The sequence below is a fragment of the Muscardinus avellanarius genome (genome assembly GCF_963383645.1).
Source record: "Muscardinus avellanarius genome assembly, chromosome: 12".
In the NCBI taxonomy this organism is placed as follows: Eukaryota; Metazoa; Chordata; class Mammalia; order Rodentia; family Gliridae; genus Muscardinus; species Muscardinus avellanarius.
This window is the reverse complement of record NC_137798.1, coordinates 57,055,802-57,083,611: the sequence shown is the minus strand read 5'-3', so window position 1 is coordinate 57,083,611 and position 27,810 is coordinate 57,055,802. Positions and strand designations below refer to the sequence as shown.

At 38.2% G+C, this 27,810-nt stretch overlaps 1 protein-coding gene across 2 annotated transcripts in view; it reads right to left on the bottom strand.

Annotated features, from left to right (window-relative positions):
• The window catches only part of FRMD6 (FERM domain containing 6), a gene marked incomplete at both ends in the record, with an annotated part of 37,231 nt that extends 10,103 nt beyond the window's left edge, over positions 1-27,128 (bottom strand). Inside the window, 9 exons of one of the 2 annotated variants that reach the window (XM_080708096.1) lie at positions 1,597-1,771; positions 4,217-4,285; positions 5,114-5,179; positions 8,196-8,351; positions 9,608-9,794; positions 12,311-12,387; positions 13,354-13,457; positions 18,786-18,876; positions 26,989-27,128. In XM_080708096.1, the coding sequence (XP_080564222.1) occupies positions 1,597-1,771; positions 4,217-4,285; positions 5,114-5,179; positions 8,196-8,351; positions 9,608-9,794; positions 12,311-12,387; positions 13,354-13,457; positions 18,786-18,876; positions 26,989-27,087 (1,024 nt within the window). The remainder of the gene's footprint in view (positions 1-1,596; positions 1,772-4,216; positions 4,286-5,113; positions 5,180-8,195; positions 8,352-9,607; positions 9,795-12,310; positions 12,388-13,353; positions 13,458-18,785; positions 18,877-26,988) is intronic. The other variant, XM_080708095.1, reaches the window with a different exon arrangement.
• Positions 27,129-27,810: the final 682 nt, after the last annotated feature.

Below are 27,810 nucleotides of genomic sequence, written 5' to 3'. Positions count from 1 at the left end.
TGAAATGATGAGCAATACATTTCTGTCTTTTATCCTCAGTCTGTGGTATTTTGTTATTACAGCACAGAATGGACTAATCTACCAACTCACCTAGGCCCCCAAACACATTTGGTACTAAGCATGGTACCCTCTGGGAACTCAAAATCCTTTGTATTTTTACCTTATGACCTACAGGGGAGGGTCTTGAAGTCTCTCAGAGTCTAAAGGGTTCCCCTTTAGGTCATCTACCATTAACATATTGCAGGCAGAAAGCTGATGGCGTCAATGGCTTCTCAAGGTGCCATAGTGGACATTTAGCAATGATGTTGACCTGGCAAGTGATGAGCTTTGCACCCAATTAGGTCACCTGCTCTCACAGGCTCCCTAGGTGCTCGTCTCCCCAACTGAAATCCTCTAAGTACTCATGTCAGCGCAGGGTTAAATGTTTGTCACAGGTGAGTCATGGTGGAGGAGAACTGGCAGTCTGGCAGCAGCAGGAGCAGATACACCTGGCGGTTGCACAGAATCTCTCCTAGGACACATGTGGGTGGGTGGCAGACACTGGGGAGTGATTCATGTCCTAATCGCTACTGAATTGCCAGGGAATCTCCAAACAAGGTCTCATGTGGATCGAGAGATGGTTTTTAAAAAATGTCAACCAGATGCACACACTTAAGGTTATTTTGTTAATGTTGTCCTGTTTCTTTAGGAAAAGCAAGGTCTCAGGAGTCAATGCTTGTTTCAGATATAAACCTAAGATATGAATCTGCATCTTGAGGTCCTGGAAAATGCCTCAAATCTAATAACTGAATTACTGTTTGAATTACTACAACATGATTTTATAAAACAAATGAAAAGCATTAAAAAATAAAGTTGGGTATGTTAAGTAGAGGGCCCCCTGCCCCCAGGTGCCACTATTCAGTATAAAGGGCTAGCCATTAGATTAATGTTGTAAAGCTGAAGTCTGATGGTGGTGGCCTGACACCAACCACCTCTGCTCCCTTTTCAAGGCCCTGAGTAGACCACTCTATTCCAACTGCATCTCAGGAAAGCCCTACAGAACTGGCTCGTGACGTTCTCTGATGAAAATGGCTCTCTCTTTTATGTGTCACATTCTTGTTGGGTCAGACTCAGGGGCCTTCCCACTGTGAACCAGAGAGAGGCTCAAGACATTTCTGTGACCTGTTTTGATTGTCATTTTACCCTAAGGAATAATCACAATGGGAGGAATTCCAGACTGCCTGTGGCTGAGAGCACCAAGGTGGGTCAGTGTATACACAAAGATCGAAGACACAGATAAACCCTTGCCCCCACCCCGCCCCGTGCCTTTATATGGTGGATTCCTTCCCCCTACAAGGATTTTCAAGCCAGGTCTGAGAAAACTTTAAAGAGAATACAGCTAAATGACTGGGGTCACCTCGGAGACTGTGAAGGGGTGCTGGGGCAGGTGGCCTTGAGCCCATGCCCACACCTTGCAGGACAGTGCTTAAATGGGAAAAGAATTGCTGCTCTGAGATCCTGAGTTCCAGGAGCTAAACATCTTGGCTCATGGCAGCTGTAGAGCAGAGGCAGAGGTAGAAGATACCGCGTGCTGCCCGACCCCAGACCCTGCCTGACCTTCATTTTCTTCCAGCTTCCGGATGTGGCGCAGGAGAGGCTGGAGATTCATGTAGAGGCGGTGGCTGTTGCTTAGGAGCTGCAGGAGGTGTCTGGAACGCATGGGGCACCCTGTGTAGTATATGAGCTTCCTGGCTGAGGGCAAGCCATCTGGCAGAATCTCAAACTTCTTACCCTGTGGAGCAAAACCAGGAATCAAATTAAAGAAGAAAAATCTGATTTGCCAAGGTCCCCTTCATTTCTTATTTAATACGGAAAACTACAGATTCAGAAATAGATGTAAAAAGCTCTGCTCAAAATTCCCTGAGTGATAAATGACTGTTTTCCCTTCTGAAAATGTCATAGGACAGGAATTCAAAAATTCAAGGCAGTATCTAACCAGGGTCCCCTGGGAAACACAGATTACCTAAGGCAGATGGGGAGATCCTAGGTTTCTCTGATTGGTCAGGTTATGTTGTATGATGGAGAAGAGAAAGGCTCACCACAAAAGCACTCTCAGATGCTATCCCAACACTCTAACTTAACTAACAAGAAGATACATTCTAGAAGACATTAAAGCATCCAAATATTTACTGAAAACTAACCATATATGTGCTAGACGCTGCACTAAGCATTGAAAAATATCATTGAATGAGATAGACCTTGTTCCTACCTTTAAGGAGCTACATTCTAGTGGGAAAGATGGTAAATAAACACATATAAAAATTACAGCTTATGAAAAATTCTGGGAAGAAAATAAAAACTAATGATAGTCAACAGGATGCTTATTTAGGGTCTAGGGGGAAAAAAAGGAAAAGGCTCTAGTTGCACAGAAGAGGCAGCTGGTAGTCGGAGGGATGAGATGGGAAAGAGAAAGAACAGCTTTTGGCAGCAATGCAAGAAATCCCATTCTTTAAGTCTGGATCATTAACATAATGTTCTTCACTGAGGGTAAGGGTCAAGGTCCCCACTGTATTGGGATATTATGAATTCCTCTAAATTTCCTAATACTGAATTGGGCAAGGGTTATAAAATGGAATATTTCAGATAGAATGTTTCTTAGCCAGAAGACAGAGGTAGAGCAAGGAGGGAGGCAAATTCTAGCTATGCGTACACGTCCAAGTCAATGCAGAGCAGCATGGGATTGTGTAGCCCAAACAGAAAAGGGATTTTTTAAAGTCTTCTAAAGGCTTTTTATTTTAAGGACCTGCTAGTGAACCCTGATGCTGGAACAGTAATAACTGATGTTTAGTGAGCACCAAGCGTGTATCAACTCATTTGGGTCTCACAGCAAGTCTCTGGGGAAGGGCCAGTGATCACCATTTGGGAATGGAGATGAGGCACAGTGCCTGTTAAGTCACTTGCTCCAGGTCACAGAGCTGGGCAGGACTGGGCTGGCTGAGTAGAGTCATCTGGGAAACTTGCTAAAAAGACCCCTAGTCGACATCCCAGACCCAATGAATCAAACCCCACTGGGGGAATGGATAAAGCCCAGAAGTCTGTTGTCCTCACAAGTCCCCAGATAAGGCTGATTAATGTACAAGACTCAGGAACCACTGAGTCCAGGACCATAAAAAAAAAATCAATTTCCTAAAAGCATTTTATTCCTACTGAATTTGGGCCACGAGAGGGGCACGTGAGGTTATGATTTCACAAAAAGATTGAACATGACAGAGCCAGAGAGGGGGTGGCAGGGCAGACCCCTCTTAGTGTACGCGCAGAGTGGAATCAGACTGAATTGATGCCCAAGCCTTTAAAGTAACGTGAAGCCAGAAATGGGTTGACTGCAGGGCAGCGTGGAACTGGGGCCCACATTCTCTGTGCAGTGCAGTCCTTTATTTACATAGACTATCTTCCTTATAGGAGAGAGGCACGTGTCTCCAAATCCTTATCTTCTTTGTATATTTTTTTATAATAATTTCTGAATGAAACAGAATTATGAATTTTAATGACTACCAGATGTACACAGTTAATTCTTTGAACCTTACCAAAAAAACGCATATAGCTGGTAAAGGAGAGAAACAGCTGGAAAAAATCAAGAATTTGCTCAAACAAAGGAAAGTATAGCATTCTCCATATTCTAAAAATAAAAGAACTTTTGCTGTTAAGTATTGTAGACTTTCCTTTATAGTGATGAGCTTTAAATAGTCTGATTATTAATAGAAACATCTTTTTAGATCACTATTTTGCTAAAAAAAAAAAAAAGTAACTTCCAAAAGAACCAGCCAACCTCCACACTCAGAGTAATTTACCCTGTGCTTCTGACTCTATTTTCCAGTCCCTCTGCTACAGGCTTCTAAATGATAATTCTATTTGATGAACTCATCTTTTACTTTTCCCACCGCATTTCTTCTGCAACTAGAATAACATAAGGTAGTGTGGCAGGAACCAGACACATAAATTAAAATCAGTAAATTATTTTGCTATAAGGTTCTTTGATTTTAAGTTCAGTATTGATAAGAGTGAAAGTATTATAAGAATACAAGAAAGTAAACTATCTTTAGCTTCAACAACTTTTAAAACAACATTTGTGCCTGAGACAAAATATTCTTTAAAACAAGACAAAAAATAAACACAAAAAATTCACAAAACCAAACAACTTGTGAGACCTTTGTTTTTAAACCAGTTATTTTAAACTTACCACAAACACCAACTTTCCAACATTTGTCCAGGGGAAATCATAAAGTAATTGTTTCTCTTCATCTAGATTCTGTGGGAAGAATTATAATGCATACAGTTAATATGAAAAATGACTGATACTCTTAAAATGGCTCTAACTTCTCACCAAGAAAACTAAAATTTGGTAATTAAAATCTGAAAGAGGTTCTCAACTCTCTTTGGAAAAGTGCAGACAGTAATTAAAAGATTAATGATAAAATTCTGTCGCTTTGGGTTCCTGTGTGACTGCATTAACTGGCCCTTCTAAGGCAATCTTTTCCCTTCTGAAAATCAATCTCAGAATTTAAATAAAAAGTCCAAAAGACTTAGCACTCAAGAGCTGAGATGAGGGACTCAGACTTTCTTAACTGGATATATTGCCTAGGTCAAAGATAAGGCCTCCTTAGGGCTTCCTACATCTTGCAGGTTTTTCTTCGCCCTGGTCGATGGCTGTAGATAACACCATCCCACTTGCACAGGGCTGACCACAGTCACTGCTCATTTAAGGGACAAGTTTCATCTGGAAAGTATTAACAGAAATTAGAACACCTGGTCAAATTCCATGTTAAAATGTCACTTTTCCTTCCACAGTTATTAAATGCTCCAGAGGATAAAAGAGAATACTAAAAATCAATGACACACACAGAGAACTGTTTGGAATATTAATGAACAGTGCGTGGTCTGTTAATGATGAACCTGGGCTAGACTTTCATTTGTTTTCTACTCTAGAGGACCAGGTTTGCCCTCCACCATCCATCCACATCTGCGCTACAGAAAAATAATGGCCGAAAATGGAGCACCGACTCTGGCAGAAGCACACAGGCATTCTAAATGTAAGGCATGGTCAATACCACCTGATGCCTATTTCTCATTCACCAACCTGAAAGATCTGTATTCCCCGCATCGTCAATCCAAGGGTCAGGGAGGCTTCAATTTCCCTTTTATCCTGTAGAATAAAATTCTATTAAAAAGCTTGTTTTTCTTCTATAATGAACAATTGGCACCAAAGAAGCAGAAAGAAAAATTTCAAGACTGCAAACTTTTTTTTTAACTTAATATAACTTTGCGTGAGTCTTTCCACATCTCTAATTTCCTATACAATTAAGAAAACCATGAGCATATATTAAATCAGTAGTATATTCTGCACTTGAAATCCTTAGGTTGCAAGGTTCCAGTGTTTACACTATGTTACACACTCCTTCGCTTCTTACGGCAGTCTAGATACTTCTGTGGTTGAGAATTCCAGGAGACAAGATGTTTTTTGCTGCCTTTGCATCATTTGATTCTGTTTCACCTCCCATCTTATGGTTAGTCATTTTTTCCTAGATGTTAGAATCTTAAATCTAATGTCACAGTTATAGTCCGAGATGTGTCAGACTTACTGTGTTTAAAATTAGGCAAATCTTCCAGCTTCCTAACCCCGAATTCAAAATTAGAGACAAGTGAATAAACACTTAAGGCTATATTTTGAAGATGAATAATAAAGGTACAAAAGCTTTATATTCATTTAGTTTGGAAATACTTATTTTAAAAATTCAATTGTTACTTGCCAATATGATACACATTCTTCTAGCTAAGCCATAAACTGTGAAAGTTAAACTACAACAAACGTCAGGAGAAAATTCCTAGTTAAAAATGTACACTGAATTTGGCCCATCTTTTAAGTTCTCATCTGCAATAAGTACATATACAGAATGAATATAAAATTCAAGAGAAAAAAGTTACCAATTAAAATATTTTCACCATGAGATCTCAATGAACATATGCAGACTGTTATTAAGTTTAATGCCAGTTTTCACATGAACATGGGAAAAAGTATTTTTAAAAAATGCATCTTCCTCTGGCATGAAGATATAACCTATTTTCACTATTTAGACTTCTTTTCAAACTAATAGAATGTTTATGTCAAGAAAGACACATTAAAGTAAGTGCAAGCCATACTCAAGTAAGGCTTAGTAGGAAAAGCCAGCCCACCACCACCAGTTCTGGTCAATTTTCCCTTCAAGGCCTCACTGATTACTTTCTAGATAAGACGGTGCTCATTACAATGCTGGCTGCTTATGTGCAAGGTCTGTGTTGGTGGGAGGGAACACAGTCACTTTTTTCAGAACAGCCTCTGTCCTATCTTTTCTCTACTCTATAAGTAACCTCTAAAAGAAGTATATTTACTGGCTGCCACTTGATTTCTCCGAAGAATGAAAACTGCCCAAGAAACAATAGCTATTCACTCACTTTACTCAGTTAAAATTTTGTTAAGTACCTCATTTTAAGCAGACAGGAGAGTAATTTTTATGCAGTGTAAAAGAACTACACATTAATCAACTTTGAAAAATTAGTTTTTACAGAAAAGATAAATTGGGTATATCTACTTTACTAAGAGATTCTCATTCCACAAGATTCTTTGAAATAGCAAGTTTCCCCAGAAAACCAGGCAACCAACAGTGAATACTTATTGAGCACTCAGGAATGTGCCAGGTATTCCACCTTGATTTTCAGATTCATTAGCTCACTGGATCCTCCCAATCTTTTGGAGTACTTAATAGATGACTCATGTTTCTAGACATGGTTGACTAGGATCTCAGAAACAGTGAGCAGGACACAAGGTTTCTAATTAATATCTGTTTCTAAAGTCACAGTCTTTTCAATATTATTTTAAAATATAATCTGATAATCAAAAATGGCATTTACTGCCATTTTTATGTAAAGTGATATGACACAAAATCTCTTAAGGAAAAAGAAGGGAGACAGAGAATGAAGCTGTTGGTCCCTTATTAATTTTTCCCACCAAAAGATCACCCGGCAATACACTCAAACACAGCCCAGTCTCCAGTGGTCTAGTTAATGGACGCGTGTGGCTGAGAGAACAAGCACAATAATAACAATGGGAACAGCAGCAAGCTCGACATTATTTTAACACGTTGTGAGCACTGTTGGGAATCTTCACCCACTAATTCCTTTCGTCTTCTGCAATCCTAAAAAGTGTGTATGTTTCTGACATTCCTGCCCCCATTTAAGTATGGAAAAACTGAAGCACAGATGTGCTTGAGGTCACACAGTAAGAAGCCCACTTGGGCCTCAACCCCAGGCAAATCATGCTCTTATCCATTTGGTTTACAAACATACCTTGAATACCTGAGGGGGAATTGAGGACTTCTTACCAAGGGAGTAGCACTTGTGGAACAGGGAAGGGGGTGGAAGGAGGGTGGGAAGGAGGACAGGAAGAGAAGTCTAGCTGGGCACCAGAAGGGCGAGTGCTTCCCTGCAGAGCTCGCCTCTCCCTCCTTGTTTTTTGGGTATGGGCTCTCTTCCCCAGGTGGGAAGAATGAGGCCAGGGATACACAGGACACAAAAGAGAATAAGGAATTTCAGTGAGAGGCACACAGGTTTTGTTATCAGGAGGCCTGGGTTGAATCCTGCCCTGCCATTTAGTTTTGTAACTTTAGGTGAATGATTTAGCTTCCTCAGTTTCTGGTCTGTAAAACAAAGATTATGGTTCCTTTCTTATAGAGCCATGAGGGTTAAAAAAAAAAAAAAAGAATAGAAAGGGTTCCCATAAACACAGTATTCTATAAACATCAACTATTGTGATGTTCTCAAAATTAGTGGATTCAATGCAGTCAAGGTTTCACTTTAAGGAATATTAAATACTGTTGATCAAACAAGTTGCAAATGTTATTCTCCAAAGCAAAAAAGCAGACTGAGAGAGAAAGAATACTATTCCATAGTCACTGAAAAGCCAGATTCACGATTTGTTATGTCACTATTAAAACCATTAAAAAAATACTCCATCCTGCTTCCAGGCCAGAAGACAATGGCCTTCCTGACTGACCTATGATAACAAGGGCAGTTCAAGTGAAATACTTTTAAAAGCCTGTTCAGAAGGGAGGTCATGATTTCAAGAGGACTGAACCCTCACTGAGAAGGTGTTCGTCTCAAGCTGCAAAATCCACGCAGCTCTGTACCTTATACAGTCTGTAGTAGTGGACTGCGACGTCATCCAGGCGGATGGCCTCTTTGATGTATTTCAGATGAGCCTCGGAAGCAGTCAGTGCAAACTGATCTTTGTGCATGTTTGGAATGTGCTTCAGGATGTAGTCCTTCCCCCTCTTGGAAACAACCTGTTGGGATACGAGGGGTGTGTAATGCAACATTTGTTGGAAGATGTAAATACTACCCCACCCCCAAAATGATGAAAGGGAGAGGTTCTAAAATTGGCCATGGAAACTGGCTAATTTCCATTAGAAAATTCCCATTTTTATTCTGTTTTCACCATCTGTTATGTTACTAGGCTGAATCAGCTAATATTACAAGTTACAAAGTCCATTTGGCGGCAGCGCTGCATATCTAAGAAGAAAAATCACACGAAATGGAAAAAAATTGGTTCTCTTGGCTTTAAAATCACCAGGAAAAAAATCCCATGCATATTTTGTACGCATCATAGTTTATTCTTTCAAAATAATTGGTACCATGAAATATATCTACTGTCAGCACATATGCAGGTTCTGGATCCTACTTAACTCTTCTAAAATTACAGCCACAGAATGGGAGATTCTGAATGTTCATCCAAAGAAGGACCAAGACTGGGAAGAATTCTCTAAAACATTTTTGGTTCTTGCATAATACGCCATGAACACACTATTTGAATACTTATGAGAAAACAATCTCATTCAAACATGCACTGTGATTCTCTGAGGCTTAGATTTTCATCAGATGGTAGTCTGAGCTTTTAGACTGTAAAATCTATATACGATCCAGCAGCTGCAGGCTAAGAGAAAGGTGTTGACTAAATCCTTAGCTGATTTCCTAAGAATTATGAAATATGGAAAAAATTATGCAATGTGATCCAAAAGAGCAGTACTTAAAATCAGAATTTAAAAAAATAGAAAGTTTTTAAATTTTAAAGGACTTTATAGGAGCTAACGGGTGAGTGTCCACAATGGAATAATCTATATTTTCTTGCTGGAGTAAGGGGTGGTGGTTCTCCTGTGAGGGACACACACAGAAACCAGAGAGAGGTGACCTAGACTTGTTTTTTCAGTCCAGGAAAGCCATGAATGGTCTCATATGTTAAGGAGTAACACTCTTCTCTAAAGGAAGGAAACACGGTTCCACCAAGAGTGGGTAAGATGATCACAGCCATGTACTTGCTAAGAGGAGGCTGGCAGATCGAGTCCATCATATGACGATACGACCGACCAAGACACTGTGTGTGCCACGCTCTCAAGTGCTAGGTTTGTGTTTGGGCATCAGGAGCAGTGTCAGCGGTCCCCAGACACGTAAGTTCCCATCTCTGGAAGCAGCACAAGAAGCAGCACAGTAAACCAGCAATGTGCTCTGAGAGAAACACGCATGAGAACGTGAGAGCAGCTCCTACCCAAGATGGGAAGTAAGCCTCAGGCTCAAAGTATTTTCCATAGTGCTTATTCCTTTTGAAGTTCCCAAGATCAGCCTGCAGGGCAAAGGCTGCCAGCAGGAAGTAGGCCTCCTCTCGGAGCACACATTGAGAATGAAGGACTTGTTTTCTCAGGTGCCAGTAATAATAGTATCTTGCTGCTCTGTCACTAGGAAAAGAAAAGAAAACAGAAGTCACATTTTGGCTGAACAATGCAACGGCATGTAAACAGAACCCGATTCCTGCTCTCCATCTGGTGGCAGGACTCTCTCTCAGCAGCTCCCTCCCACCTCACTGAATAGGGGGTGGTCTCAGCTAGGACCTGAGCTCTGCTCAGGGGAGGGGAGGAGGCCAAGTCAGACTGCCCACACAGCAAAATAACATTTCCTAAGGCTTACAGCGTTTGACTCCTTCAGAGAAGGCAAAGAGGTCTGAAAAGTCCCACTGTGACATGGTAAATATATCACTAAATGTACAGAAAGGACATTTTAGAAGCCAGAGCATTTGCTGTCTGTGTTTTAATTTTTTGCCACAGCAATTTTTTACATTTGACACAAATGAGAACAAATCTAGGGGTGAGCCTGGATTTTGTGTTTGCTCTTCATTTTCATTGTTTTCTAGCTGAGTATGTTATAAACATCTAAAGACCTTTTTAAAAAGTCTCTTCTTATATTTCCTTCTAGAAAAAAAATCTGCTTAACTATAGTGCTTTTGTCTTCATGTTTCTCTGAGAGTGAACTGAAAGCTCCCCTTAAATCTGGTTTTTATTAAGTGCATGCTACTTTATAAATATGTTTTTCAAGGCACATGTCAGGACAACCATGATACTTCCCACAAAAAGAAAAAATTAATAGGGCACTCATTATATTTCATCAAGGTCAAAATAAAATATAGTCAGTACCAAGCTGGGCGTGGTGGCACATGCGTATAATCCAGTACTGGAGGCTGAGACAGGAGGATAGTCGGTTTGAGGCCAGTCTCAGAAACTTAATAAGACCCATTTCAAAATAAGAAAAATATAAATAAAAAGGGATGGGGTATAGCTCAAAGGTAGAATTCCCCAATAATCCCCCCTCAAAAAAAAAAAAAAAAAAGAAGAGAAACATAGTCACCATTAAATATGTTGAGTAAGAAAAGAAGTGTTCATGGGCAAATAGGATGCTTTTGCAATCAATAAATGAAAAAAAAAGTGTGTTCATGTATTTCAATGAGCTTATCTGCTTCCTCAGTATTTTAGGTTGATTGTTTATATGAGATTCATGGTTCATTAGTAGATGATAATAATAACATGTGGGTTTGTTTTAACCAAGACCATGTTTAAGTATGAAGAGCTTAAAAATAAAGCACTTATGTAATTCTTTCCCTTGGGAATTTTCAGAGCACTTCTTTTTATAATGCTGACCACACACTGTTTGGACTGGTCTATCCCTGGAGAAAAAGGCAGAAGCACAGAAATGAATTAAACATTCGTTAGCCCCAGGGGGTTAATTAGTGGCCAAATAATATATTTTATTTCTTTCCAGGGCATTCTATCCTTACCAGGTAAATTAGATGAAAAAATTGTATAAATTGAGAACTACTAATGAAGTTTTTCAGCCTTTAAAACATTCTTTATGAGACAGTATTTTTTATTCTTTAATTTGTATCTGGCAATGGTATAAACCATCATGAGCTATTTTATTCACCAGCCAAATGTATCTTTCCCCCTTTCTCTTGGAGTTTCTCAAAGCTTAAAAATAGAGTAAAAAGAGGGTTCACATTCCTTGTTTTCTTTTGTGGTGCTGGATTGAACTCAGGGGCATTCTACTTCTGAGATACACCCCTAACCCTATTTTATCTTTTATTTTGAAACAGGGTCTCCCTAAGTTGCTGAGGGCCTAGGTGGCTGAGGCTGGCCTCAAACCCGTGATCCTCCTGTCTCAGCCTCCCAAGTACAGAGGTTACAGGCATACGCTACCATGCCCAGCTATGTTTCTTTTCTTCTTTTTTTAATCAACCAAGAAAATCACCTCTGAAAGTTTTCCATCAATGAATCATTTTATACAAAAGATTAACTGAATGTTTTAAATGGTGAATTCTGAATTTGTATCATGGGCATGGTACTGTTTAGGTACCTACTTCCAGAAGGAAGAATCAATCCCTGCATCTAAGATTCTCACAGGACAGATCTTAGCTCTAACCTAAAAATAATAAGATAAGGATAGATAAAAATAAGATAAGGATAGAAGTAAGACTCCAAACGTAAATGAAAGGAAACCCAGGCTAATATAAAGACCCATGCACTTTTACAGGTGAGTTCCTGCCCCCCTCCATTCCATCCCTAGAAAAGAATGTAATTCCTTAGTCAACCTCTCCACTCTTTTCAAAAGTGGCTAGTTCTGTCTCAGTGACTGGGTTGTTGTTTGTTTGTTTGGTCAAAATGTGAGGTTAAAAAAAAATATGAGCCAGTAATATTGTTAACATTTTCACTCTTGTCTACTAGTATCGTTTTTTCATACAATCATTGTGTGCCTATTGTATCTCTGTTCTAGGGGCTGAGGATACAGGTGTGTGCAAAAAAAATTAGAAAGAAAAAAAACTGCTACTCTTAGAAGAGTTTCTATTCTAACAAGGGGTAACTGATTTGGTATGTAAGAGGCAGTGCTATGGGGAAGCAAAGGTCAAGAATCTGTATTGTCCTCATACCTGATCAATTTGCCATTTTCCACATAGTACTGCACACGGAAGTGTATGATCATGGGAGGCCCAAACTGGTCAATACCCTAAAATGAAGACACATACAAAACTAAGCCGTGTTTAAGTTGCTTCAAAAATGGGTTTCAAAAGTAACCATAATACTGATACTTGATCAACTCTTTTTCAACACTGATGACTTTATCTACTTATAAGGAGCGGTGGCTCTAAAGGCACAGTTGTTCCAGGTGGATGCCAGGTTCCTATAAAACTAGGAAGTCACAATGCAAAACAGGACACTTCCCGTTCTCTGATTCTCATTCACAGCAATGCCAATGACAACATAAGGGAAGATAAAAATAAATGCCACAGAAATTTCTAGCTGAGATTCAGCTCCTGGCTTCAGCTCTGTCCCCTGTGGTGACCATTTGCTCCTTATTACAAATGTTCTCTTGTTCCCTTGACATTCCACATACCAAATTCTAAAATGCTGTTTGTTTACTTAGACATTCATGTTTCTTATTTTGTAGTTGGCTTTGAAGTAGCCTTCCAGTTTATCCCAGGAATTCTTTGCAAATTGGAAGATCTGAGATTAAACACTGCGATTGTATTTCTGACTGACTAGTGGCCCTGGTAACTATGTAAATTCCCTGTGAATGATCTTTCACATAGATCTAATTGCTATTTCCTTAATAAAGACACCAGTACAATAAAAAGAATGAAATGCAAGTATAGTAAAAAAACAATTTAAAATTGCTGTAACTTCTGGAACAAGTTTTGATAATACAGCCATGGGAGAGAAACAAATAATTTTTCTATGCTTTTCACTTCGAAACATTATCTCAAGATTATTAAAATGTTATCATCCAACATTATTTAAGAGACATCCAGAATCTATTATTATGCTATAAGGTATTCATAATTAATATGATACTTATATTTATAATCTATTTCCTTTTCCCATTCTATATGAAGCAAAGTATTGGTTATCATTTTAAAAGCTAAAATAAACATTTTTTAAATCAAAATAATTTTGCTTATAAATGTAATCTCACCCAAGTGACTTCATATTGCCGTACCTTGCTGGCCTCTTTCTTCCATTCTTTGGGACAATATTTATAAAGCTTTTGTGACAACTCCATATACACATGTTCATTATCTGCACATTAAAAAAGGAGGTAAGATGCTAAAGAAGAGAGACTTTTAAAAGAAAACAATATTCAAAGAAATTACTCTTAAAAAGCCTCAAGATCTGTGAATATAGTCTGAATTTATATACTACCAAGAAAACTTAGTAAAATGCTAAGACTAGTTGAGATTATGAATTATTTTGCTTCTACAATACAGAACTCACACTATTAAAATACGTGATGTCTGGAAGAAACTTTAATTTCCAACTATCACTTCTGCTTGGTGTCTAGTGTCATCATAACTTCCAATGATTTCCAATACTGGCCTAAGCCTTAGAAAAACAGCGTTTTGCTGAGCGTGGTGGCTCACGCCTGTAATCCCCGCATTTGGGAGGCTGAGACCTGAGAATCATGGTTCACTGACAGCCTCAGCTTCTTAGTGAGGCCCTCCACAACTTAGTGAAACCTTGTATCAAAATAAAAGAATTAAAAAAAAATAGGGCTAAAGTAGTATAGCTAGGTGGTAGGAATGTTCCTGGGTTCATTTTGTTTAGCTCATAGAAAACTATTTTCATAGGTGCAAAATAATGAAAAAAAGGGAGAAACACCATTTTAATGACATGTAAGAAATTAGAAAACATTGACGACACCTTTTCAAATGAAAAGTTTGACCTCCAATTTGTAAAGAATAGTTCTAAAGAATAGTTCTAAAGAATATTCATTTTTCGTATTTCCTACATCAAACACACCATGGCAAAATGATAAACGATGATCTGAATTGCCTTTGGGATCAATCATTTGAAGAGAGAAATCTTATGAAAAACAAGCATGGACGCGAAAATATTCTTTGAAGGGGCTCATGTCCAAAAAGTGAACAGAAAATAAGACTGCCAAAACCTATGAAACATGATTTAAACATGTGAGAATAAGCTGGTACACACACCCCTTAAAGAGAATCCTCTAAAAGAGAGATGTATTTCACAAGAGAGGTCTTCAGCATTCTTATTTTGTACAAAGTTTTAAATTGTTTTAAAAAATTAATTCTTTTCCTCTAAATTTAACTATGAGGGCATCCTGTTGGGATGTGCTGAATAAAAATACTCAGACTGGAAAGGAAATATGTCTCTTTACTGCAAGAAAACAAGCTTGACTACACTGCTGACTCCTTGCTGAGTACTGGGATTTGACTGGAAAAATGTCAGAATACAAGAGGAAGAATAAAGCTACCTTCTTACTATAAATAGAATATCGAGTCATCTAATTTGAATGAAAGGGATAAAAAAGAGTCTCAGAGACACAAAAGGGATGACATTTAAATCCAGTTACTGGGTTAACTCAAACTATATCCCATCTCGTTTTTACTGATGAAATATGAAATGGACAAGACCAGAAAACCTTCCTGTTGATTCTGATCTGTAGTTCTTTTGCGTTCCCCTCTGAAGCAGCCACATAATGAATAGTAGAGGGTTTGCTCACCACAGGAGCACATTTATATTTCTAACCTACCCCTGTATATTCACCACCTGACATTTGGCCAGAGCTTTGCAGCTCAGGAACTCTGGAGCTCCTAGACAGCTGAACACGTAGGGGTTCCTGGAGAAATTTGCACCTAGAGAAGGTGTGGAAACTCTGCACCCTCCTCCCAAACCTCACCATATACATCTCTTCATCTGCACTCTTCTTAATAAACTGGTAAATGATTGAACAAATAAGCTGGGTTTCCCACTGCTGGAGAAAGTTGTTGTAAATAATGGAAAGAGAAAGGGCTAGATGACTCTCATGGAATCTGGTTAGAATGGAAAGTGTTAACACGAATCCATGCATATCAAGAAAACTGTGTGGAGAAATTCAATTTGTAACCCATGTTAACATCACCAGTGAAAAGATAAAGAGACATCATGTGTTTCTTATAGGACACACTGAGAAGAGCGGACAGCATTTATCTGGCATTTCTGTCCCCCAAAAGCATAATCTGAATTAGTCATGAAGCAACATCAAACAAATCCAAGTTAAAGGGCATTCCACAAAGTAACGTGACTGCACTCCCCAATGTCAGGGTCATAAAGGGTAAGGAAAGCCTGTGGAGCTGCTCCAGAATGAGAAGAGCTGAGACGTGGCAACTGAGTATCATTCATGGTGCTTGATTCCCTTTCCTATAATGAACACTCTCAGGACAACTGGCAAAATCAAAGGGTATTTACTTTAGCATCATATCTGTGTTAATTTCCTGACTGTGACACCTCCACTATGGTTATATAAATGTCCAAACTTTTTCATACTGCAATATATAAACTGAAGAGATAGGTAGGCAGATAGATGATTGGAAAGAACAAATTTACAATGTTAACATTTGAGGAATCTGAGTGAAAGATATGTGTAAATGTTCTGTAGCATTCTTGCAACATTTCTATAAATCAGAGATATTTCAAAACAATAAGTTCAAAACTTGAGATGGGTCGGGCGTGGTGGCGCACGCTTGTAATCCCCGCGCTTGGGAGATGGAGACAGGAGGATTGTACAGGTTCAAAGCCAGCCTTGCTGGCTTAAGAGACCCTGTTTCTAAATTAAAAAAAAAAAAAAATACACACACACACACACACACACACACACACACACACACACACACACACATATGGGTTTGGGAGTGTAGCCCAGAGGTAGAAGGGTTTCCAGGAACCCCAGTACCACCACCAAAAAAAAAAAAAAAAAAAAAAAACCAACAAAAAAACAAAACAAAAAAAACAACTTGAGATGGGATTTAGATTCCTGATATTTAGATGATACTGGAATTATTAATAGTTGTATTTTAAAATGTCAGTGTTTGAAGTACCTCAGAAATTATACATTTTGAAACTATTCGACTTACAATAAGAATTTCAGATACCAATCCAAAAATGTGTTAAAATTGGGCATGCTGGTGCATGCCTGTAATCCAGTACCTGAGAGACTGAGATAGGAGAATTGTAGGTTTGAGGCCAGCCTCAGCAACTTAAAGGCCCTCAATAACTTAGCAAGACCCTGTTTCAAAATTAAAAAAATAAAAACTTAAAAAGGGCTGAGGGTGTATCTCAGAAGTAGAATGCCCCTGAGTTCAATCCCCAGAAACAAACAAACAAACAAACAAACAAATAAATGTAAAAGCGTTTTTAAGGCAGTAAAATTACTCTGTATATAAACTGATAGATATGTGTCATTATACATTTGTCCAACCCTGTTGAATATAAGTATTAGGATTGAACTGAAATGTTAACTGTGGACTGTGGGTGCTAATAATGTGTCTGTGGAGGCTCACTGATTATAACATGTGTGCCACTCTAGTGCATGATGTCCACCGTGGGAGAAGCGAGTGTGCGTGTATGTGTGTGCTCACATACAGGGAGTATATGGGAACTCTTTACTTCCTGCTCAAGTTTGCTGTGAACCTAAAACTACATTACAAAAGAAAAACTTATAAAACATTCTCAGGCACACACCAGTCCTGCAAAGCTGGTGGGGCGGTAGCTTTTACTTGACATGTGAAAACACTGACAATGAGAGAAGGCAGTGGTGTGTCCAAAGCCACACTGCTAGTCAGCGGCAGAACCAGAATCAGAACTAGGTCATCCGATTCCTGTTCTCATGTTCTTCCACCACACTAGTCTCCTTTAAAGACAACATCTTGAAAACTCTTATTTTGAAACCTAAGGAAGCTATAAACTGGTTTTTTTGGACTGACTTGCTAAACAACAAAGATTAACATTCTGGCTAGAGCTGTAGTAAGAATTAACAGTGAGTAGAGAGTAATAAAGTTACTTAGGATTTATAAGGTGTCTATTGCTCTTAGACCCTTCCTTGAAGGAAGAGAAAAGCACACACTAACCAAGGATGAAGCTTAGCATTTGTGTTTTTAGAGGCTAGACTACGCCAGGAAGAAACTGAAGAGCAAGCACACGGCTGATTCACGGGCGTTCATGTGTTCCTGCTTCCTGCTGTGGGGGCGCTCCTAAAACAGCAACTGAATTTTGAAGGAGAACGGCTTGGTTTACCAGTTGATCATGATATACTTTCCAACTTGGCAGACTCAAACATTTTATGGAACTGATCAGATACTTTAAGCCTTTAAATTTAAATCAATTTCAACAGTAGAAAATAATCCACACCAGGTATGAAATATAATTAAATACATTTCACACTCAAAAAGTCTTCTTAACATAATGAGAAAAGATATGAAAGGTTTTGCGCATGAAGATGACTAATTAGCCAGGTCTGGTGACACACACTTGTAATCCCAGTTCTTGGGAGGCTGAGACAGGAGGATTGCAAATTGCACGTTTGTGGCCAGCATCAGCAACTTGTAAGGCCCTCTACAACTTAGTGAGACTCTATTTCAAAATAAATAATAAAATAGGGCTGGGGGTATACCCAGCCACTTGGTTCCATCCCTGGTACATAAAAAAAATAATAATAATAGAAGAAAATAAAAGACTAATGGAAGAAATCTCAAAATATAATTTGAAAGAAGAAAGCTTGTAAGAAATGGCTAAAGTCCTGATGATTTAACTCTAAGATGTTATGGGAGAAGAAAGTTTACATGGAATTCTTTGGTTGAAATTTTCTCCACATAAAGAATACAGAAGAGAATGACCCTAATGTGTCTAAGACACACAGTCTGGGAAAAAAAAAAGGGGGGGGGAGAGAGAAAAACAGAAAATAAGATTCAATTCATAAATCTCTATTATACTATGTTGTTAATACCAAGATAACTTGAAGAAAGTCAGTCTTACTATGTTTTTTCTGCAATATCAAAAGTATAAAATAAATTATAAAAATGTCTCAGATAGTCCCCTCCTAGATTCAGGTATTTCCTGAATGGAAGAAAATAAAAATCAAATTTGCTTCATTATAACCTAAGAGAGCAAGGCTGGGTTTGGGGGCACATGCTTGTAATCCCAGTACTTGGGAGACTGAGACAGGAGGATCATGGTTCTCAGCCAGCCTCAGCTACTTAGTGAGGCCCTCTACAACTTAGTGAGACTTTGTTTCAAAATAAAAAATAAAAAATAGAGCTGGGCATGTAGCTCAGAGGTAGAATGCCTCTGGGTTCCATCCCCAGAACCCCCCCCCCAAAAAAAAGAGCAATAAAAAATCTAGACGCCTAAAGAATAATCAAATTTCAACTACATGCATGCCCTATAATCCTAAATGTTATAAGAAACACACAACAGTTGAGAATTTAAAAGTACTAGAGTAAAGATAAAGATCAATTTAGTGTATTTTGTTGCTTGCAGTTTTATTACTACATGCCTGAGTTTAATTATAAGTTAGATTTCTTCAGGAATAGTTGGCTAAGTCCATCAGAGATGGGTCTAAGTACTTACTTTGTATAACACTGAGCCCAAAGAGGTTACAATCCTTTAGCCTGAGCAGGTCACAAACCTGGACCAGCAGTTGGTGACACAGAATTTTAACCTGTAGGGCAGAAAAGTCACAACTTGAGGGAGGAATTAAGTCCACGTAGTGGGCCACAATCAGGCAACTTACGGTACTGGACAGACTGACACTTGCAAAATAACTGTTGGTTCCTGGAAATCACTTTCATTTGTAGCTGTATTTCAATAATGATTAACACCATATCAATTTTTACAACATTGTAATAGAAGTACCAATACAATCTTGTACAAAATTCATAAATCTGATGACACAGGGATAAGGATCTCAATCAGTGTACATAAAAATGAATATTTCAGAAGGTGCCTAGAAAAGCCTATTCTGGTTACCAAAAGAATTCATTTAGCAAGTTTTTTTTAAAAAACTCATTTTTTTTTTAAGATTTAAAGAAGTTTATTAAAAGATAGAAATACAGAAAATAGAAATACAGCCCCATGCCAAAATGGCATGAGGGGGTGACTCGAAATGAATTCACCCTAAAAAACTCATTTAAATGAAAAAAAATTACATATTTGAGTGTGTAACATATTGTTTTAATATATATTATAAAACAGATAATCAAGTTAATATATTAAGACCATCTAATATATTTTCATATGTATAGAAAGATGAGAGAGAGATAGAGAGAGAGAGAGATAGAGAGAGATAGAGAGAGATAGAGAGAGAGAGAGAGGAAAGAATGAGAATGAATGAATGTGCATGTTGTATACTTAAAATCTACTCTCGGGAATTTCAAGTATACAATATTATTAACCATAGTCACCAGGTTGTACATAGACCTCTTGAACTTATTTCCCCTATGTAACTAGACTCTGGTAACTACCATGCTACTCTGTCTCTGGGAGTTAGACTTTTGAGTTTACACATATAAATGAAATCATGCAGTACCTGTTCTTTTGTGCCTGACTTATTTCACTTAACATATTATAATGCCCTCCAGATCCACATACGTTGTTACAAATGACAGATTCCCTTCTCCTTGTGGTTGAATAGTATTCCTGTGTGTGTGTGAGCGTGTGTGTGTGTGTGTGTGTGTCTTTCTTTATTCATTCAATCACTGATGGACACTTTCATTGATGTTCACCATAATAGTGTTGTAATGAACATGAAAGTACAGATGTTTCTTCAACCTACTGATTTTATTTCCTTTGGATACAGCCCTAGGAGTGGGATTGCTGGATCATATAGTAGTTCTACACTTAATTTTTTGAGGAACTTCATACTGTTTTCCATAATAGCTGTACTAATTCACATTCCCATCAGCAGACTACAAGTGTTCCCTTCATTTCACATCCTCAGTAACACTTGTGAACTCTTTTTGGTAAAAGCCATCCTATCAGGTAAGTTAATATCTCATTGTAGTTTTAATTTACATTTTCCTGATGTTTAGAGATGCTGAGCACTTTTTCATATACCCCTAGGCTATTTGTATGTCTTCTGAGAAAAGTGTCTTCTAGGAAATTTTTCTTAATGGTCTAAGCAAAATATTTATATACTACACAATAGGCAACTGAACTGGCTTTTAATCAATCACTTTTGTTGTCTAATATATCAATCTTAAAATCATATTCATTTGGAATTCTGGGAATTAAAAGTTGTTATAACTTAAAAAGCTACCGTTCTGATGCTTTCTCAAATGTTAATAAAGTGTTTGGTAAGGGAGGGCAGGAATTCTGCTGGGTTTGCCTCTATGAATTCAGAATCATCAGTTTATTAGAGTTGGGATTGACTTTAAGAAACCACTAAACTCAATCTCATCTATCTATCTATCTATCTATCTATCTATCTATTTTTGTGGTACTGGAACGCAGGGGCTTTTCTACCTCCGGGCTATACTCCCAGACCTATTTTATACTTTATTTTTAAACAGGGTCTCACTAAGTTGCTGAGAGCCTCACTCTTTAGCTGAGGCCGGCTTCGAAGCTGTGTGATCCTCTTGTCTCAGCCTCCCAAGAGTGGGGATTAAAAGCGTGTGCCACCATGCCTGGCAATCTTTTCATTTTAGAGAATTAAAAAATAACATCAGCTTAAAGTTATATAGCTAGTAGTGACAAAGGCAGCAATTCATAACTCTGTATGTGTGCATGTGTGTGCACATGCAACATGATAGTTTATAAATTTAGCTACACACGTGGCAATTTCCCCACACAGGTGTTAATTCTCTAGTAATTTCTTCAATGATGATATAAATTAGTTTAAATTATTATATATTTTAAATCTGTTAAGTGAACTAGTGGCTTTTTATCATACCTTCATTTGCAACTCAGAGTAGGAAAATAAAAACATGCCAATATGCCAAATGCAAAGACAACTCAGATTAGTGATAATTTCAAGTAAGTAAGAAAAATGGGTTTACTGCTCTTTTCCACATTCATTATTAAATGGAAACCAATCCAAAGCACTCTCCCCACTGGAAAGAACTAAAGACATTTAAGGCCCGAGTAGCACATATTTAGTTGCTTAATAGACATTAGGAACTCACGTAGGCAGGGACAGTATCTTACTTAATAATCAGGTTATGGAGTAGGCACTCAGTATACACTTGATGAATGGAAGCCAGGAATCTGATTCCCACTGGGTTCCTCCACGGCTCTGTTCTGTTCCATAACTATAAACTTTTGCTCAACTTACAGACCAAACCATTTTACAAGTATGCAATTTGGCAATTTGGAAAAACAGCATCAAGGCAAACCCACATCGCCACTTGGAAAACGTGCCAGTGGGCGACCACCTTGGTCCCTGTGTATACAGCTACCTGATTCAACTCAAAATGATCTTTGATTTCTGTCCTACACAAGGTCTATGCTATTTCCAACACTGACTGAAAAGGCTCTAGATTTTGAGTTTCATGTTACCATAATTTTACTTGCAAATTAGCTTAAACAAAATGATAATACGTCAAACTAAATACTACAAATTTGAGACCTAAAGTGTCATACTGTTGTAGAGCACGTATTCATCTTTAGTTTGACCTAAATGGACATAAAGCAGCTGGGATAAAATTTAACAAATAAAATTCTAAACCACAGCTAAATGTACATAAAATAAACTCTGTTGTAACTCCATATGGCTGTTGACCAAATAATGCTGTACATTTTGTTCATGCTTCCTGTGTAATTATTATTGTTCCGCTAGCTTAGCTAGCTTAAATCAAGTATCTGGTGCTCGCTTGGTAAAGCTCTTGAACAACCATCAAGTAGATATAGTGTTCTTATTTAAAAACTATAATTAAATAAGGATGTGGCTATAAAGTCTTACCTACTGTGAAAACAAGCCTGAGTTCTTATATTTGCATAGTATGAGTCTTTCGAGCTATGTTTTATCTGATTGTGAAATTTCTTAACTTTTTTAATGGTCAGGAGCAATGGAAACTTTAGTACACAGCATGAGGTATGAAGAATAAGAGTTAAAGCTTTATCTAAAACTACATTCTACATACAACTTTTAGATTAAATCAACATTTGATGCTGTGTCCAGGGTTTATTACTGCATAAGAATGTTTGAAGTATTATCTAGAAAGAATTGTTCACTCTGGTCTTAGAGAAGATAAGCTTTTTGGCCAAAATTCCTATCACTCAAAAACTTTTATGAGCTAGGTATGGTGGTACACGCTTGTGATCCACTACTTGGAAGGCTGAGGCAGGAGGACTGCATGTTTGTGGCCAGCCTCAGCTACTTAGGCCCTCTGCAACTTAGTGAGATCCTGTTTCAAAATACAGAATAAAACAAAATAGGGATAGGGGTATAGCTCGGAGATAGAATATTTTTGCGTTCAATCCCCAGGACTGCAAAAACAAACAAAAAAAAAACTTATATCTACCATGATTTCATTTCCAAATTTCCCCATGTTTCCATATTTAATATTTGTTTGACTAAAATCATCTAACTAACCCCTATTAAGTGCAACTCATGAAGAATTCAAAATGACCAAAACGCTAATTTTACTTCACATTCAGAAAGACAACATACTATCAACTACACTGGCAGAGAACAAACTTTCTTTGTTTAAAAATAATTTATAAACTTTGAAGATCAAATGAAAGTTTTTGCTATAGTTACTTTGTTACAATAACACCTGCAAATATCAATTGCTAAATTTTGGAATACAAAGATAATACTTTGTAGAACAGAAGGGATGCTTGGCAGCCTGGAATTATTTTTCCAAGCAGTGGGAAAGCCGCCACACTACTTCACCCCATCCCTCCTTGAGTCTAAATGCTTGCTAGAAAGGAGCCCCGCCATGGAAGAAGAGTCTCCATGCCCTGGAATGGGAAGCTTTGCAGGCCCACACGGGGTTCAGACTCTCCATTGCAGTTTAAGACAGTGACAATGCACCCTAGTGAAGAGTACAAATAGTTCAAAGAAATCAAAACAAGTAAAATGCTACTCAATTAAAGACTTGTTCACTTAACAGTCCCAGGTACCAGGCACTTTATACATGTGACATCTTTAAATCCTCACAATGTCCCTGTAAGGAGCGTAAAATTACCCCCACTTCACAGAGGAAGAAACCAAAATGATAACAACAAAAAAAATTTAAGAAATGGGCCCCAACCTGCAAAAATGAGGCCTGGGGATTTCAACCCAGATCCTGTGACTCCAAAACCTGTCTTAGACCAGGCGTGGTGGCGCACGTTTGTAATCCCCGTGCTTGGTTGGCGGAGACAGGAGGATCACACAGGTTTGAAGCCAGCAGCACTGGCTTAAGAGACCCTGTTTCCAAATAAAAAAGTATAAAATAGGTCTGGGAGTGTAGCCCAGAGGTAGAGGGTTTCCAAGAACCCCAGTACCACCAAAAAATAAAAAAAAAACAACAAAAAACAAAACCTGTCTTACTCATGACCACACTCCATGATCACAGTCTTGATCATCTTAGATTATTATACTAATAATACTAAGAAGAAAATTAAAGAAGCACAAAATCTATTTCTGCCTGGGGTTAAAACACAGGGTGGCGAATAGCCTTACCTAAAATAAATGGACTTTAAAGTATTTCGGATTCAAAGTTTTTTGGGATTTGGGACTATTTGCATAATAGCCTTTAGTAGATGAATATTTCTAATCCTAATTTTTAAAGTTTTAGATTTGAGAGCATCTTAGATTTTAGATTAAGATGCTTGAACGTCAATCACAAAAGCTGTTCTCTCCATGGCACAATGATGCTGATAATTTTATATAAAGTATAATATATAAAATTATCGGCATCATTTACCTGCGCTTATTGTGCATCAGGCACTGTTAACCTGTCTAGGCCACTGATACAAGACCAAAAATATAAACCAGTAAACAGAGTTCTAGAAAGTGAAAGAAACTACATGGTGCTAAGGTACAGGTCTCTGCCTGTCTGTCTTGAGATTCTAGAGAACCCGCAGCAGTTCCTATTTGGGCCCTTGTTAAATGCAGATTCTTGCATCCTACCAGAGACTGTCTATCTCAGCATTCCCAAGGAGTAGAGCCCAACAATCTGAACCTCTAGCAAGCTCCCACAAATAATCCTGATGTATATTCAAGTTTAAAAACCACAGTTCTATTGGCACAAATGGGTGGGCTATCTTCCAGTCTGTTCTCCAAAATCATGTCCTTCAGCTTAGATTCTAGTATAAATTAATTTCTTTGGAAAGTATAGTCACCTTTAGTATTCCTCACCAAATCTGCCTGACCTTCTCCACTTAACTGCAGTTAGTATGATTTTATTCCATGCTCTGTATGTGTGTATACATACCCCCAAATATATACACATTTCACTGAGTAAAAGAAATACAAGTGAGGGAAGTTTCTGAAGTGCTTATGCTATAATATATCCTGGATATGCATACTTTTTTTTTTTTGGTGGTACTGGGGGTGGAACCCAGAGGCTTTCTACCTCCAGGCTATACTTCCAGACCTTTTTTATATTTTATTTGGAAACAGGGTCTCACTAAGTTGCTGAGAGCCTCACTAAGTAGCTGAGGCTGGCTTCGAACCTGTGCGATCCTCCTGTCTCAGCCTCCCAAGCGTGGGGATTACAAGCGTGCGCCACTACGCCCAGCTGGATATGCATACTTAAAAACTTAATATCTAGCCGGGCATGGTGGCTCACACTTGTAACCCCCGCATTTGGGAGGCTGAGACAGGAGTGTCAGCTACTTAGTGAAGCTCTTTGCAACTCAGTGAGACCCGGTTTCAAAATAAAGAATTAAAAATAGGGCAGGGGGTGTAGCTCGGAGGTCGAATGCCCCTGGGTACCATCACCAGACCCGCAAAAAAACCCCCAAAAAACCTTAATATCTTTTTATTACCATATAAAAGAACTCAAACAGCATTTCATGTATATAGCAGAATTATATTTTCAATTTATTTTGCCAGTGTCCACAATGAAATCTTGCCGATTTTTGTTAGATTTTAAAAAGCAAATGCTGTAAAAATAATAGCCTTTCACTTTGCACATGCAAAAATAACTTCAAGTGCCCTGACCAGGAATGTAGCTCATTACTAGAAATTCTGACCAAGAGACGATAAAATCCATCCAACAGGCAGGTTTGATGCACAGATAATCCCTATTAGCAAAAATGAGGTTATATGAGTAAATCAAGAAATTGTTGACTGTTAGAATAAAGTGAAATGATTATGGTTAAAAGCAGAATCTTTTCCTATCTAAACTTTTTAATGATGCTATTTAAATGTAACATACACTCAGCATAAACATTTAGAAATATTCTTTTGTAGGGTAATGGGATTAAAAAATATGGCAATGCATAGGGGAAGGAAAATAATTCAAGGCATTGTACTAAGATAATTTTCCTTATTTTCATCAGAATACAATTAAGCAAAAGGAAGGATATAAAAGTTGACAATAGGGAGAGGGGTTAAAAAGTGTTAGGTATAATATTGATTACCATACTATCTCTACTAAGGCTTTGCACTGGTATATTCTATGATTCATATATCCACATGGGCATAAACTCACAAGTGTGTGTGTGTGTGTGTGTGTGTGTGTACACTCCTAAAATGTTCATAGAAGTTTTGTATTCATAACAGTCCCAAATATATACTAACTTGATATTCATCAACATTAAATGGGTAACAAAATTGGGCCTGGCCATGCCATGGAAATCATATAATACCAGGAAAGAATTACTGTCATGTGCAAAGGCATGAATAAATTTCACAAGCTAAATGTTGAATAAAAGAAGCTAGAATATAATAGAATGTATCCCATGATTTCAGCTTCACAAAGGTCAGCTGAAACAAGCAAAACTCCTCTCTGGTGATAGAGGTCACAATAGTTGCTACCCTTAGGGTAGAGGTTATTGACTAGGAAAGTCATAAAGGATTTTTTCTAGAGTGCTGGAAAATTAGATCTCAAGCTGAACTGGGTGGTGGCTACCTGGGTGAACACACTAGTAAAAATTCAATGAGCTACACACCTAAGATGTCTATACTTTGCAATATATAAATTATAACTCAATTTTTAAACGATAAAAGAGATTGTATCCTATTCTTCAATGTCCAGGGTTAACTAAATGGGTTGACACTGGTTCATGAGCTATAAAAGCAACAGTTTAGTGCTCAAATGCACAATCCATGTACCTAGTCCTTGAAATTGGCTAGAATTTAGCTACTATTAAAATAATCAAGGTCTTGTGTAACAACTGTAAGCATTTAAGAACACAAATTCGTATATTTGAAGAAAATTATATTTTAATAAGGAGTTTAAAAATGTGTGTGTGTTTTTTTTTGTGTGTGTGTGGGGGGGGGGTACTGGGGATGAAACCCCAGGGCCTTCTACCTCTGGGCTACACTCCCAGACCTATTTTATATTTTGTTTGGAAACAGGGTCTCACTAAGTTGCTGAGAGTCTCACAAAGTAGCTGAGGCTGCATGATCCTCCTGTCTTGGCCTCCAAGTATCGGGATTACAAGCGTGCACCACCACACCTGGCGTGTGTGTTTATTAATATAGTTACCCAAATAATTTTACCCTAAGAAAAATAATATTCAAAGCAGTTGTACATAAGCCCTAAGTTTGCATCTACATGTAATATACCAATTCTGCCACATTACTGGTCTCCTGTAATGATCTCCCCCTCAACCAAGTCACACTTGAATGTGGTGAAAACACAGCAGTCAAACATTTTAATATGGATCTACTCACGTTTATGATGATGTTCAAAGATTCATCATTGGGAAGGAAAATACACACGCTCCGGCGGTCTTGCATGACTCTGTTATTATGGAAGTTCAGTTTGTTCATTGTGTTGTGGGCTTTCCAGTGATCAGGCTGGGCTCTGAGTCCTCAGCAACTGCTCAGGTTCCCAGCACTCCAAAGCCAAACTCTCCTCTTCATCACAAGTTTGACAGGAGAAGCATGGTGGTATCCAACTGTGTAGGTTTCATAGCTGTAAAAAAAAAAAAAAGCCCAAGGAGGTTCATGAATAAGGCAGTGAGACTGCTGAGAACAGATAGAGAAGTGAGCAGCACACAACTATTCTTGTGGGCACAGAGACAGCATGTCTCGTGCCAGGGCTGCCTAGTTCAATACACAAGAACTCTTACTGAAATATATTCCGTATCTTGCCCACTAACAAACCATTGTAGAATTTTCATCTACAGTAATTAAACTCAAAGTCAATGAGGGCTTCATACATTCAAGGCAGAACCATGCACTATAAGGCTCACAGAAACAGATCTAGCCTTTGAGGAGTTTCCAGTCTCACATGGGCGAGAACTAAGGGCTGGGAAGACAAACAGTAAGAACAGCAGCAACACTCTTCCACTACCAAACTCAAATGTCTTGGCTCGTACATCAGATTCACTCCCCAGCCACTGTGGTCTGGTTCTACTTCCCTTTACCAACTGGCTCTGGCAATGGAAACCGGCGATGACCAGGAGTTAAGCATAGGAATCGCTTAATCGATTTCTCTGCAGCACTTACATGGTCCTTGGACTTTCCTTACTACACTCTTCTCTGGGTTTT